The sequence below is a fragment of the Ammospiza caudacuta genome, chromosome 19 (genome assembly GCF_027887145.1).
Source record: "Ammospiza caudacuta isolate bAmmCau1 chromosome 19, bAmmCau1.pri, whole genome shotgun sequence".
NCBI classification, from domain to species: domain Eukaryota; kingdom Metazoa; phylum Chordata; class Aves; order Passeriformes; family Passerellidae; genus Ammospiza; species Ammospiza caudacuta.
This window is the reverse complement of record NC_080611.1, coordinates 1,646,434-1,656,828: the sequence shown is the minus strand read 5'-3', so window position 1 is coordinate 1,656,828 and position 10,395 is coordinate 1,646,434. Positions and strand designations below refer to the sequence as shown.

General features: G+C 62.6%; 1 protein-coding gene across 1 annotated transcript; it reads left to right on the top strand.

The window, feature by feature from the left end:
* The first annotated feature begins 4,953 nt into the window (after positions 1 to 4,953).
* LOC131565965 (cytochrome P450 2C5-like) lies at positions 4,954 to 10,235 on the top strand. Its single transcript, XM_058817083.1, has 9 exons — positions 4,954 to 5,431; positions 6,031 to 6,193; positions 6,524 to 6,673; positions 7,360 to 7,520; positions 7,753 to 7,929; positions 8,015 to 8,156; positions 8,553 to 8,740; positions 9,432 to 9,573; positions 9,775 to 10,235. The coding sequence occupies exons 1-9, from the start codon at positions 5,249 to 5,251 to the stop codon at positions 9,966 to 9,968; spliced, it is 1,500 nt and encodes a 499-aa protein (XP_058673066.1). The 5' UTR covers positions 4,954 to 5,248; the 3' UTR covers positions 9,969 to 10,235.
* The last annotated feature ends 160 nt before the right edge of the window (positions 10,236 to 10,395 follow it).

Genomic DNA, 10,395 nt, shown 5'->3' with positions numbered 1-10,395 from the left:
GTGCCACGCTCCCTGTGCCACATTCCCTGTGCCACGCTCCCTGTGCCACATTCCCAGTGCCACATTCCCAGTGCCACATTCCCGCTCCACATTCCCACTGTACATTCCCACACTGCACCTGCATGGTGCTCCCACACCACTCCCATGCCTGCACTCCCTTCAGACCCTGGAGCTCCCGAGCTGCGCTCCCTGCCTGGCACTGCTGTACCGGTGGCACTGTTCCCAGCACGGTGCCACCAAGATGTTCCTTCCAGGGGCACAGGAAGGGTGACACTCGCGGACAGCACCGAGCAAATCCCCGTAGGACACAGGGACACAGAAACGCTGCCCAGCTCCCCCCGGCCCAGAGGCAGCTCCAAATCCCCATCAGGGCGGATCCTCTCCGCCCTCAGCAGCGCTGCCAATAAGGTCAGTCCCAGAGCCTCTGGCTCCCTCGCACGGCGACAGGGCTGTCCCCTCCCGTCCATCCCAGCACCTCGGGGCCGCTGAACCTCCAAGATGCGATCGCGGCGGCCCAGATGGGTCAAAGCCAATTAACGTCAGGGCAGCGAATTTCAGCGCAAAGCGTGTGACAGAGCAGCGCCGGCGGGAGCAGCGCTGGCCCAGCCGCGGGGATAGAGCAGGCTCCTCCTGCCCGCATCATCCCTCCAGCCCCTCACCCTCCCTCCTGCTCCTCCTGCTCCCTCCCGCCCGCACCGTCCCTCCTGCCCCTCCTGCCCTGCATTCCCACCTCCTGTCCAGCACCATCCATCACTCCTGCCCTCACCCTCCCTCTTGTCTTCACCCTCCCTCTTGTCCTCACCCTCCCTCCTGTGCTCACCATCCCTCCTGTCCCGCACCCTCCCTCCTGCCCCTCCTGCTCCCCGGACACGCCACCAGCTGCTGTCCCAGCCCCCCCCTCTCCTCAGGCTGGGCACCGTGGGGTGCAGGCAGCAGGAGCCTCAGCCCGGCCGTGCTGCTGCCACCCCAGCAGCCCAGGGTGCTCTCCCAGCACAAGGGAGCTCATGGCCTTCCACAGGCTGATAAGCTCCCTGAGAGGCTTTAATCACATTTCCCTGTTTGCTGCTCCAGGAGACAGAGATAATGAAGTGTGGGATGGAAGCGGTGTCTGTGCAATCCCTGCAGCAGGAAAACGGGGAAAGGGAGGAGGGGAGCAGGGGGTGCAGCTGGGGAGCTGCTCCCACCCCTTATCCCTGGTGGGGGACAAGAGACCACCAGCAAACTCCTGCTCTGTCCTGGCTGAGCTGTGCTGGAGCACGAGCCTTCAACCTCTGCAGGATCCCATCCCATCCCATCCCATCCCATCCCATCCCATCCCATCCCATCCCATCCCATCCCATCCCATCCCAGGGGGCACCAGGCTGTGCACTCCGTGTTTCAGTCCCTGTGCACTGTGAGTTACCCCGCACCAGGCAGGAGTGAATTCCCTGGCAGCACGGCTCTCTGCCCGTGCTGCAGCACCCCCTGCTCCCCTCTCCCAGCTGGAGCTGCCATCTGCCACTTGGCCCAGCCGTGCCCGTGGCACCGGTGACAGATGGCACCGGAGCTGCCCCGCTCGGCCCGGGGCTGTGCCTGCTCCCTGCCCTGTCCCCAAGGCTCCCTGCCTGCCCCAAGGCTCCCTGCCCTGTCCCCAAGGCTCCCTGCCCTGTCCCCAGGGCTCCCTGCCGTGTCCCCAGGGCTCCCTGCCCTGTCCCCAGGCCTCCCTGTCGTGTCCCCAGGGCTCCCTGCCTGCCCCACGGCTCCCTGCCTGCCCCACGGCTCCCTGCCTGCCCCAAGGCTCCCTGCCTGCCCCACGGCTCCCTGCCCTGTCCCCAGGGCTCCCTGCCTGCCCCAGGGCTCCCTGCCCTGTCCCCAAGGCTCCCTGCCGTGTCCCCAGGGCTCCCTGCCTGCCCCAAGGCTCCCTGCCTGCCCCAAGGCTCCCTGCCTGCCCCACGGCTCCCTGCCCTGTCCCCAGGGCTCCCTGCCCTGTCCCCAGGGCTCCCTGCCTGCCCCAGGGCTCCCTGCCTGCCCCAGGGGCTCCATCCTCTGGGAGGGCGGACCCGGCCCGTGAGAGGAGCGGCAGAGCCGGCAGAGCCTCTCGTCCCCCCGCAGTCCTGTGAGCGGTTTGTGGGGTCGCACAGGGCACACCAAGCCCCCCCCCCAAGTCTTACAGGTTTGTGGGGTCGCACAGGGCACACCGAGCCCCCCTGAAGTCCTACAGGTTTGTAGGGTCGCACACCGAGCCTCACCGTGCCCGCCGGGGCTCCCGGCCCAGCCCCCAGAGCTGGCACTGGACACAGAAATGAGGAAGGTTCTGGCATTCCCGGCCCTGGAGCAGCTCCCGGTGCCACCGGCAGGGACGCGGGGCCATGCCCATGCCCAGCCCGGTGGCCAGCCCGGTGCCCAGCCCGGTGCCCAGCCCAGCTCCCCCGGTGCTGCCTCTCTCCGGAGCTGATGGGGAGGGTGTGAACATCACCCCCACCAGCGTGGAGTGCTGATTTCCCCTCATTGAATGGACGCATTTCAATGAGGTTTATGGATGTGATAAACACACAAACGGGGAGCAGAGGAGCCCCGCGTCCCGGGTAAGGGCCTGGGCTGTTGGCCAGTCATCAGAGGAGAAGGGGGGATTTCTTCTGCTCTCTGTAATTATTGCAGGAAGGTGAGCAGCAGGACAGGAAGGTTTCAGGGCAGGGCAGCTGCTCCAAGGAATCCCTTGTATTCCACATCCTCGGGTGATTTCCCAGCAGCTCCCTGACATTGTCTGGGATCCATCCCACCCCCAGGGACACGGGAGTGTGGCAAGGCTCGGCTCATTTCCATGAGCACAGGGCAAAGTTTGCCCTCTCCAAACACAGCTTAGGAATAGAGCTGTGTTTATGGAGAGGTGGGAGCAGGGCCCGGGTCCTGTGAGGGCTCAGGGAGAGCTGCAGGCTCCTTTCCTGGAATTGCACCCATAATCCAGACCCACCACAAGCCCCTGCTGCAGCCAGCCTTGCTCTCTGGGGAATTACAGCAGGGATAAATGAATGAATGTTGGCTAATTAAGCAATTAATTACTGCAGGCTCTATGGGCAGTGCCTGGTGCAGCTGCAAAGCTCCCAGAGCCACCCTTCCCTCCTCACACCCGTGACCCCTCGGATGGGCAGCAGGGGAAGCAGGGGGGGGTCGGAAATTGAAATGCTGTCGGGAAGTTTAATTATCTCTTCATCATTTGTCACCCCGGGCGCGGTGCTGGGGATGGATCGCTCCCTGCCCGGGCTGGATTTCTGCCTGGGGGCAGAGGGGCTGTGCCCGCGGGCATGACCCGCTCCAGCGGGGCATTCTCGAATGTGAGCACATCTCTGGCATCCCGCTGGCCTCGCACCGGGTCAGTGACCCCGGGCATCCTGCCTTGGTGGGCACGGCTCCGGGGGGGAGGGATCCCGCAGGCACTGGGGTGGGGAGGGATCCTGGCTGCCTGTCCCTGATTAACCATCACCCTTCCCATGCCTGTTCCCAATGCCAGGATCGTGCTCTGCTGTGCTGTGCCACCCCTGTACACATCACTGCTGCTGCTGCTCCATCACAATTAAAACCAGCAGCCGGTGTTTGATGATATTTATTGAGGGAAAGTGAGGATTGCTTCATCTTCCTCTTGAATTATGTCTTCCTGCTTGGGAAGAGCGGACACAGAACGTCCTGGCTGCCTCACACCCACAGGAGATCCCACCCCTGGTGCCCCACAGGGCTCCCAGAGACCCCTGAGACGTTTCATGAACCCGGAGAAATGTGCTGGTTTAGCTGGGATGTGGAGCTGGAGGAAGGAAGGGCCCAGCACACCTTGGAAAGCCTGGCCTGTCTGCTGGTTTAGCTGGGATGTGGAGCTGGAGGAAGGAAGGGACAGCGCTCCTGTGCTGAGCCCCAGAGGGTGCAAGGCTGGACCCACAGGTACCAGAGCCCAGAGCCCCACTCAGTGCCCAGGGCTGTCACCAGAGCTGAGACATCAGTGGGATGACAGCCCCAGGGCTGTGACAGGGGCGCTGGCATCACGCTGCCCTGCAGCTCCCTGGCAGCCAGCAGGGTGACACTGATGACAAATGACACTGGGCCTGCGATTACAGCCAGGCTGTGCTCAGCCAGCGCTGCTGCATTATTGAGAGCAACCAAAAATACTCCCAGCTCAGCCATTAAGGGGTCTGGGCCTCATGGCGAGCGGCTGCCAGGGCTGCCTCAGCCTGGGCTGGCAGAGGGGACAGCCTGGATTGTGCTGGAGGTGTTCACACATCCTCCACCCCAACAGGGATGGGGCTCTGGGGGAGCAGAGCACCTCGGAGGGTTTGGGATGCCCTTGGGAAAGTGGCACTAGGACAGCATCCCTTGCCTTGGTGTCATTGTCACCCCTGAGCCTGGCTGCTCCAGGGAAGTGCCCCAGGTCAGGCTCCTCTCTGCCAGCACCACAGAATTCCCTCTGCTGAGGGGCTCCTGCCTCAGCAGGGACGAGCATGGACCTGAACCTCCTCCCTGTTCTCCCCCAGGAGGAATGCCATCCCTTCCTGGGAGCTGCCCTGTGCCCAGCTCGCTCAGCCCAGCCGTGGGGTGACTGTGCCTGTGCCAGATGTGCTCATGTGCAGCCAGATGTGCAGCTGCTTAGAGCAAGATGCACAGGGAGGAGTTAACCCACACCTCCGATAACCACATCACCTTGGGCTGATGTTCCTACAAAGCCCAAGAGGAGCCCTAAAAGATATCAGAAAAAAAATGGTTTTTTTTCTATTTTCTGATCCATTTTCCACCAGGAAGGAGTTTGATGGAACACTGTAAGCCCACAGGCGTGTGGCCAGGCACAATGTTTACCAGAACAGCCTCTCCTGGGTCATTGCCCTGGTGAGCAGGGCAGTGACCCTCAGGGCAGCGACAGCGGGACATGAAAGGCTGGGCCAGGACAGTGACAGTGACATCTCCTGCCGCGTGCAGCAGCAAGGGAGCACCGGCCAAAGGTGACTCAGCGGCACGGGCAGGGACAGTCCTGCCGCCCCAGGGCTCCGCGGGGTCACCGAGCTCCCGGTGCCCAGGAGGGCTCCGAGCCCCTGTCCCAGCTCGGCGGGGACAGGCGTGGCCGGGACACAGCAGCGCCTCTGGTCCCCGAGCAGCCCCGAGTCCCTGGAGCTCTGCACGGCCGTGCTGCACAGAGCAGGGAGGGCACACACAGCCGCCTCTGCTCCGCTCTCTGTGCACTTTCCTCCCCGGAATTCCTTCGTTTCTTTCCCTGCTCGGCAGCGCGGTGAGGATGGACGCCGAGCTGCTCGTCACTCCGCTCTTCCTCCTCCTCCTCCTCCTCTCCGTCCTGTGGCTCCTGGTCTGGCGGAGTGAGCCCAGGAGGAGCCAGCTGCCTCCTGGCCCAGCCCCGTGGCCCATCCTGGGCAACCTGTGGCAGAAGGATGTGCTGCCCCTCTACAGGCACTATGAGAAGGTAAGGGACAAGGGACAAGGGACGAGTGGCCGTGCTGGACCCATCTGCAGGACAGCAGGACAGACAGCGGGAAAGTCCCGTGCCAAAATAAAAGGGGAGTCCCACGAGTGACTCTTCCTACCTTTCTTTTCTCTTCCCTCCCTCATCTCCTGCTCTACCAGAATTGCCTAAATCCCTTCTGCTGGGGCAGAATCAGCCCTGTTATTGAAGCCTTTCTCCTGTAAGGCACCCACATGGTGACAATGCCCCTCGAGGGCTGCAGTGCTGCTCCTGTCCAGAGCTGCTCCTGGAGGTGATGCTCTGAATCCCCAAAGAGGCACTGGGATAAAACCCACAGGGACAGGACAGGGACAGGACAGGGACAGGGACAGGGACAGGGCTGGGACAGGGCTGGGACAGGGACAGGGACAGGGACAGGGACAGGGATAGGGACAGGACAAGGACAGGGATGGGCTGGGAGTGGGATAAAGTCACGTCTTTGAGGGAGGCATTTCCCCTCCCTGCTGGGCATTCGCCTGTGCTGTGGGCTCCAGTCCCGGTTTGAAATGAAGTCAATGAACTGGTGTGGGACCCTGGCTGACAGAGCTGCCCATCCCCAGCTCAGCAGCACCTACGGCCCCATCTTCACCGTGTGGCTGGGGCTGAAGCCGGTGGTGGTGCTCTGCGGGTACGAGGTGGTGAAGGACGCCCTGGTGGGACACTCTGAGGAGTTTGGGGGCAGACCCTCCATCCCCCTCCTGATGCAGCTCTCCAAAAACTATGGTGAGTGCCTGGGCCTCTCCTGGATCCATCTGGGTGAGCAGATGGCCACACCTCTAGCCCAGGGAAGGGCTCAGCACCCAAGAGCTCAAACACCTATTTCCTGCTCCACAAGACCCTTAAATTCCTATGACAAGGGCAAGGACAATATTAACTCCAGCTAGGCAGTTCCAGCTCTGTTCTGAGCTGCTGCAGAGATCCTCATCCTTTCATGGACACTGTGCACACCCGTGTCATCCCCTGGCTCATTGCTCTGCTGCTCCTCAGAGCAGGGCTCCCACTCCTGGGGGGCAGCAGGGAGGCCAGGGGCTGATCTCCTTCCTGTCCCTCCAGGATTTGTCTCTGACAATGAGAAGAAGTGGCGGGAGCTGCGGAGGTTCACGCTCAGCACCCTGCGGGACTTTGGCATGGGGAAGAGCTCCATGTCCCAGAAGGTGCAGCAGGAGGCTCAGCACCTGGTGGAGCTGCTGGCAAAGCTCAAAGGTGACGTGGCTCCTGGCCCTGCTGGCCCTGTGGCAGGCAGAGGACACACTAGAGCCCCATGGGACATGTGGGGCCCCAAGCTTTTTGCAGGGTCTGGCGTGGGTGATCCATGAAGGGAAGGGCTGAGATCCAGCCCCACCCCACACAGGAACTGCAGGGATGTGCTACAGGCACGGCTGAGGGGCCAGGAGGGAGATCCTGCTCTGAACCAGTGCAGGGAGGGCCCAAACCGAGGAGCATTCCCTGCTGGAAGAGCAGGAATAGGGAACAGACCTGTGTGGACTGGGAACATCCAGCTAGGACACTGCCCTCGGGCTTATCAGGGTGATTTCCTCCTCTCCGGCAACACCCAGCTCCTGTCAGCACATCTCCTGGGGCTTCCTGCAGGTGCCTGTGCCTCCCTCAGTCCAAGCTGTGGCAGGGGAGGTGGGTGGATGGATGGATGGATGGATGGATGGATGGATGGATGGATGGATGGATGGATGGATGGAGGAGCCCCCAGCTCAGGAGGGCTCTTTGCTGCGCCTGCCAGGCCCCACAGATCAGCCAGGGTTCAAAACCAGGGGCTCGGAGCGGGGGGAAGGGGTGTTTTCTGTCTTGAAGGAGATGACTTTTGGTGCCTTTCTGGTGACTTTTGGTGCCTTTCTGGTGACTTTTGGTGCTTTTCTCACCCCTGGTGGCTGCAGGCAATGCCTTTGAGCCCATGACCATGTTCAGACACGCCGTGTCCAACGTGATCTGCTCCGTGGTGTTCGGGAGCCGCTACAGCTACAGCGACGCGGCGTTCCTGGAGCTGCTCAACGCCGTGGGGAACTACGTCAGCTTCTTCCTGTCCCCTGTGGCCAAGGTGGGAGCCTGCTGTGCTCAGCAGCCCCTGCCTGCTGCCCCAGGGGCTGAGGGTGATCCCTGCCTTTGGGGGACAGCATGGCTGTGAGGGATGGGTGGGGAACGTGTGTCCCCTCCCTGTGCCACAGGTGTACAACACCTTCCCCAGCATCATGGACCTTTGGGGGGGCAGTGTGGCTGTGAGGGATGGGTGGGGAACCTGAGCTGTGCTGTGCCCCCTCCCTGTGCCACAGGTGTACAACACCTTCCCCAGCATCATGGACCGGCTTCCGGGGCCGCACAAAAAGGTTCTGGCTGACTGCCAGAAGCTGAAGGACCACATCCAGGAGAAGGTGCAGTTCCACCAGCTGACTCTAGACTCCAGCTGCCCCCGGGACTACATTGACTGTTTCCTGATCAGAGCAGAGAAGGTAGAGGGGGGGCTGCCCACCAGCCTGGCTGCAGCCTGCAGGATCACCCAGACAACCCTGAGCCCCTCCCCACCACACCTTGCAGGAGAAGGGCAGCCCAGAGACCATGTACACCCACGAAGATCTGATCATGTCAGTGTTCAACCTCTTCGGGGCCGGGACGGTGACAACCAGCAACACCTTGGTGTTCTTCCTGCTGATGCTGGCAAAGCACCCTCACATCCAAGGTACAGCAGCAAACACAGCTGCTCCCGTGTCCGGGGTGCTCGTGGGGCAGAGGGTCCCAGCCCTGGAGGGTCCTGTTTGGGGGCAGACCCAAATCATCCTGTGGATCACCCGAGGGTGGGAGCTGTTAGACACAGACTACAACAGGCCAGGGGATTCTGGTGCTCCTCCTCCGCTCCATCCCTGCCCGTGCAGATGGCCCTGGACCATGTGGGAGATGCTCTGAGCTTGCCTGGTGCAGGGAGGGATGAGGGCAGAGACTGTTCTGGGCTTTACAAGGGATTAGGGCAGGCTGCTCCCCCTCTAGCCCACCCCTGGGTTTAGGGTAGGTGCCCGAGGAGGCCAGTAAGAAACTGGGGAGGTTGCAGAGCAGGCACCCAGCCCCCTGCTGTCCCCAGCCAAGGTCCAGGAGGAGATCGATGCCGTGGTGGGCTCTGGCCGTGCCCCCAGCACGGAGGACAAGTTGAGGATGCCCTACACCAACGCCGTGATCCACGAGCTGCAGCGCTTCCACAAGACCCGCATCGAGAACTTCCCGCGCATGGTGACGCAGGACGTGCTGTTCAGGGGCTACACCATCCCCAAGGTACCGGGCTGGCCCTGGGGAGAGGGGCCAGCGGGGCTTCAGGGCCATTTGCCTTTGTCCTTGCACTGTTTGCTCACGTCTGGAGGCCCCGGGTGTTTCCCAATCCCGGTAGCAATGACCTCTCAGAGGGGAGTAGAGGTACGTGAGTGTCTGCCTGTCCTGCCCACTGCCCGGGGCCCTTCCTTGCCCATCCTGGAACACAGCTCTTCCCCCCATGGAGCCGTGCAAGGCTGCGGGGCTGGAGCAGGAGCCCAGCCTGGGGTGGGGTCAGGCCAGAGCCCCCAGCCCTCGGCAGAGGTGGGGACGGCCACCCCTCCTGTCTGACCACGAGCACTGTGCACAAAACCCACCCTGAGGGAACAGCTCCTGCCTTCGGGTTTGGGGCAGTGTGAGAGGCTTTAACAGAAATCCACAGGAATAACTCAACAATTTGTGTCCCATGAGCTGCACAGAGGCTGGCAGGACCATGGGGACCATGGGGACACCAGAGCCCCATGAGGACCATGGGGACACCAGAGCCCCATGTCATTTGTCCCAGTGGCACAGAGCCACCAATGGGAACCTGCTTGGGTACTGGGGTGCACACCCAGCCTCCCCCGTGTTCCCTGGATGCTCCCCCCTGACTAATCCACCCCAGCAGAGCCCAGGCAGGGCACTGATGTCCCATCCCTGCCCCATTCCTCTCCCACAGGGCACTCCTGTCATTCCGGTCCTTTCCTCTGTGCATTCGGACCCAACCCAGTGGGAGAACCCCAAGAAAGTGGACCCCACACACTTCCTGGATGAGAAGGGCGAGTTCAGGAAGCGCGAGGCCTTCATGGCATTCTCAGCAGGTCAGCACTGCCCCACCCTGCCAGCTCCGTGCCCAGGAGTGCCAGCACGGGCACCCAGTGGCACCACAGTCCCCAGGGGTGCCTGCTCACCCTGCTGTCCCCTCACTCCCCATGGGTGCCTGCCCACCCTGCTGTCCCCTGGTACCCTCGGGCTGCCTGCCCACCCGGCTGTCCCCTTGTTCCTCCCTCTCTCGTGCCCAGGGAAGAGGATGTGCCCGGGGGAGGCGCTGGCCCGCATTGAGCTCTTCCTGTTCCTCACCACGCTGCTGCAGAGCTTCACCTTCCAGCTGGCCACGGAGCACAGGGAGCTGGATCTGTTCTCCCTGTGGCTCGAGATCGAGAGGAGGGCGATCCCGGGCAAGTTCTTCGCTCTGCCACGCCCAGTGTCCCCCTAAGCTGGGAGAGCAGGACCAGGGAAGGCTCTCCAGGTGCCTCCACCCCTGCCCCGCAGCGAGCCCTGTGGCCACGAGGGCACAGCCACCACAGCAGGGACACTTTGGGCTCAGAGCTTCTCCTCTGAGAACTGTTGGGCGCCTGTGCCACCAGCTCCATGAGCAGCCTGCTCCCAGCCCTTCCCTCCCCATGCCAGGAACATGAGGAAAGTGGCACTGCTTCTCCTCCCCATCCCATCCCATCCCATCCCATCCCATCCCATCCCATCCCATCCCATCCCATCCCATCCCATCCCATCCCATCCCCATCCCATCCCCATCCCCATCCCCATCCCCATCCCCATCCCCATCCCATCCCATCCCATCCCATCCCCATCCCCATCCCATCCCATCCCATCCCATCCCATCCCATCCCATCCCATCCCATCCC

Bases quoted from the DNA above. Each gene is read 5' to 3' on its own strand.
- LOC131565965 (XM_058817083.1), top strand. From the start codon at position 5,249: ATGGACGCCGAGCTGCTCGTCACTCCGCTCTTCCTCCTCCTCCTCCTC. The intron at 7,521-7,752 runs GTGGGAGCCTGC...CCTGTGCCACAG, and splicing joins TCCTGTCCCCTGTGGCCAAG to GTGTACAACACCTTCCCCAG. The intron at 7,930-8,014 runs GTAGAGGGGGGG...CACACCTTGCAG, and splicing joins TCCTGATCAGAGCAGAGAAG to GAGAAGGGCAGCCCAGAGAC.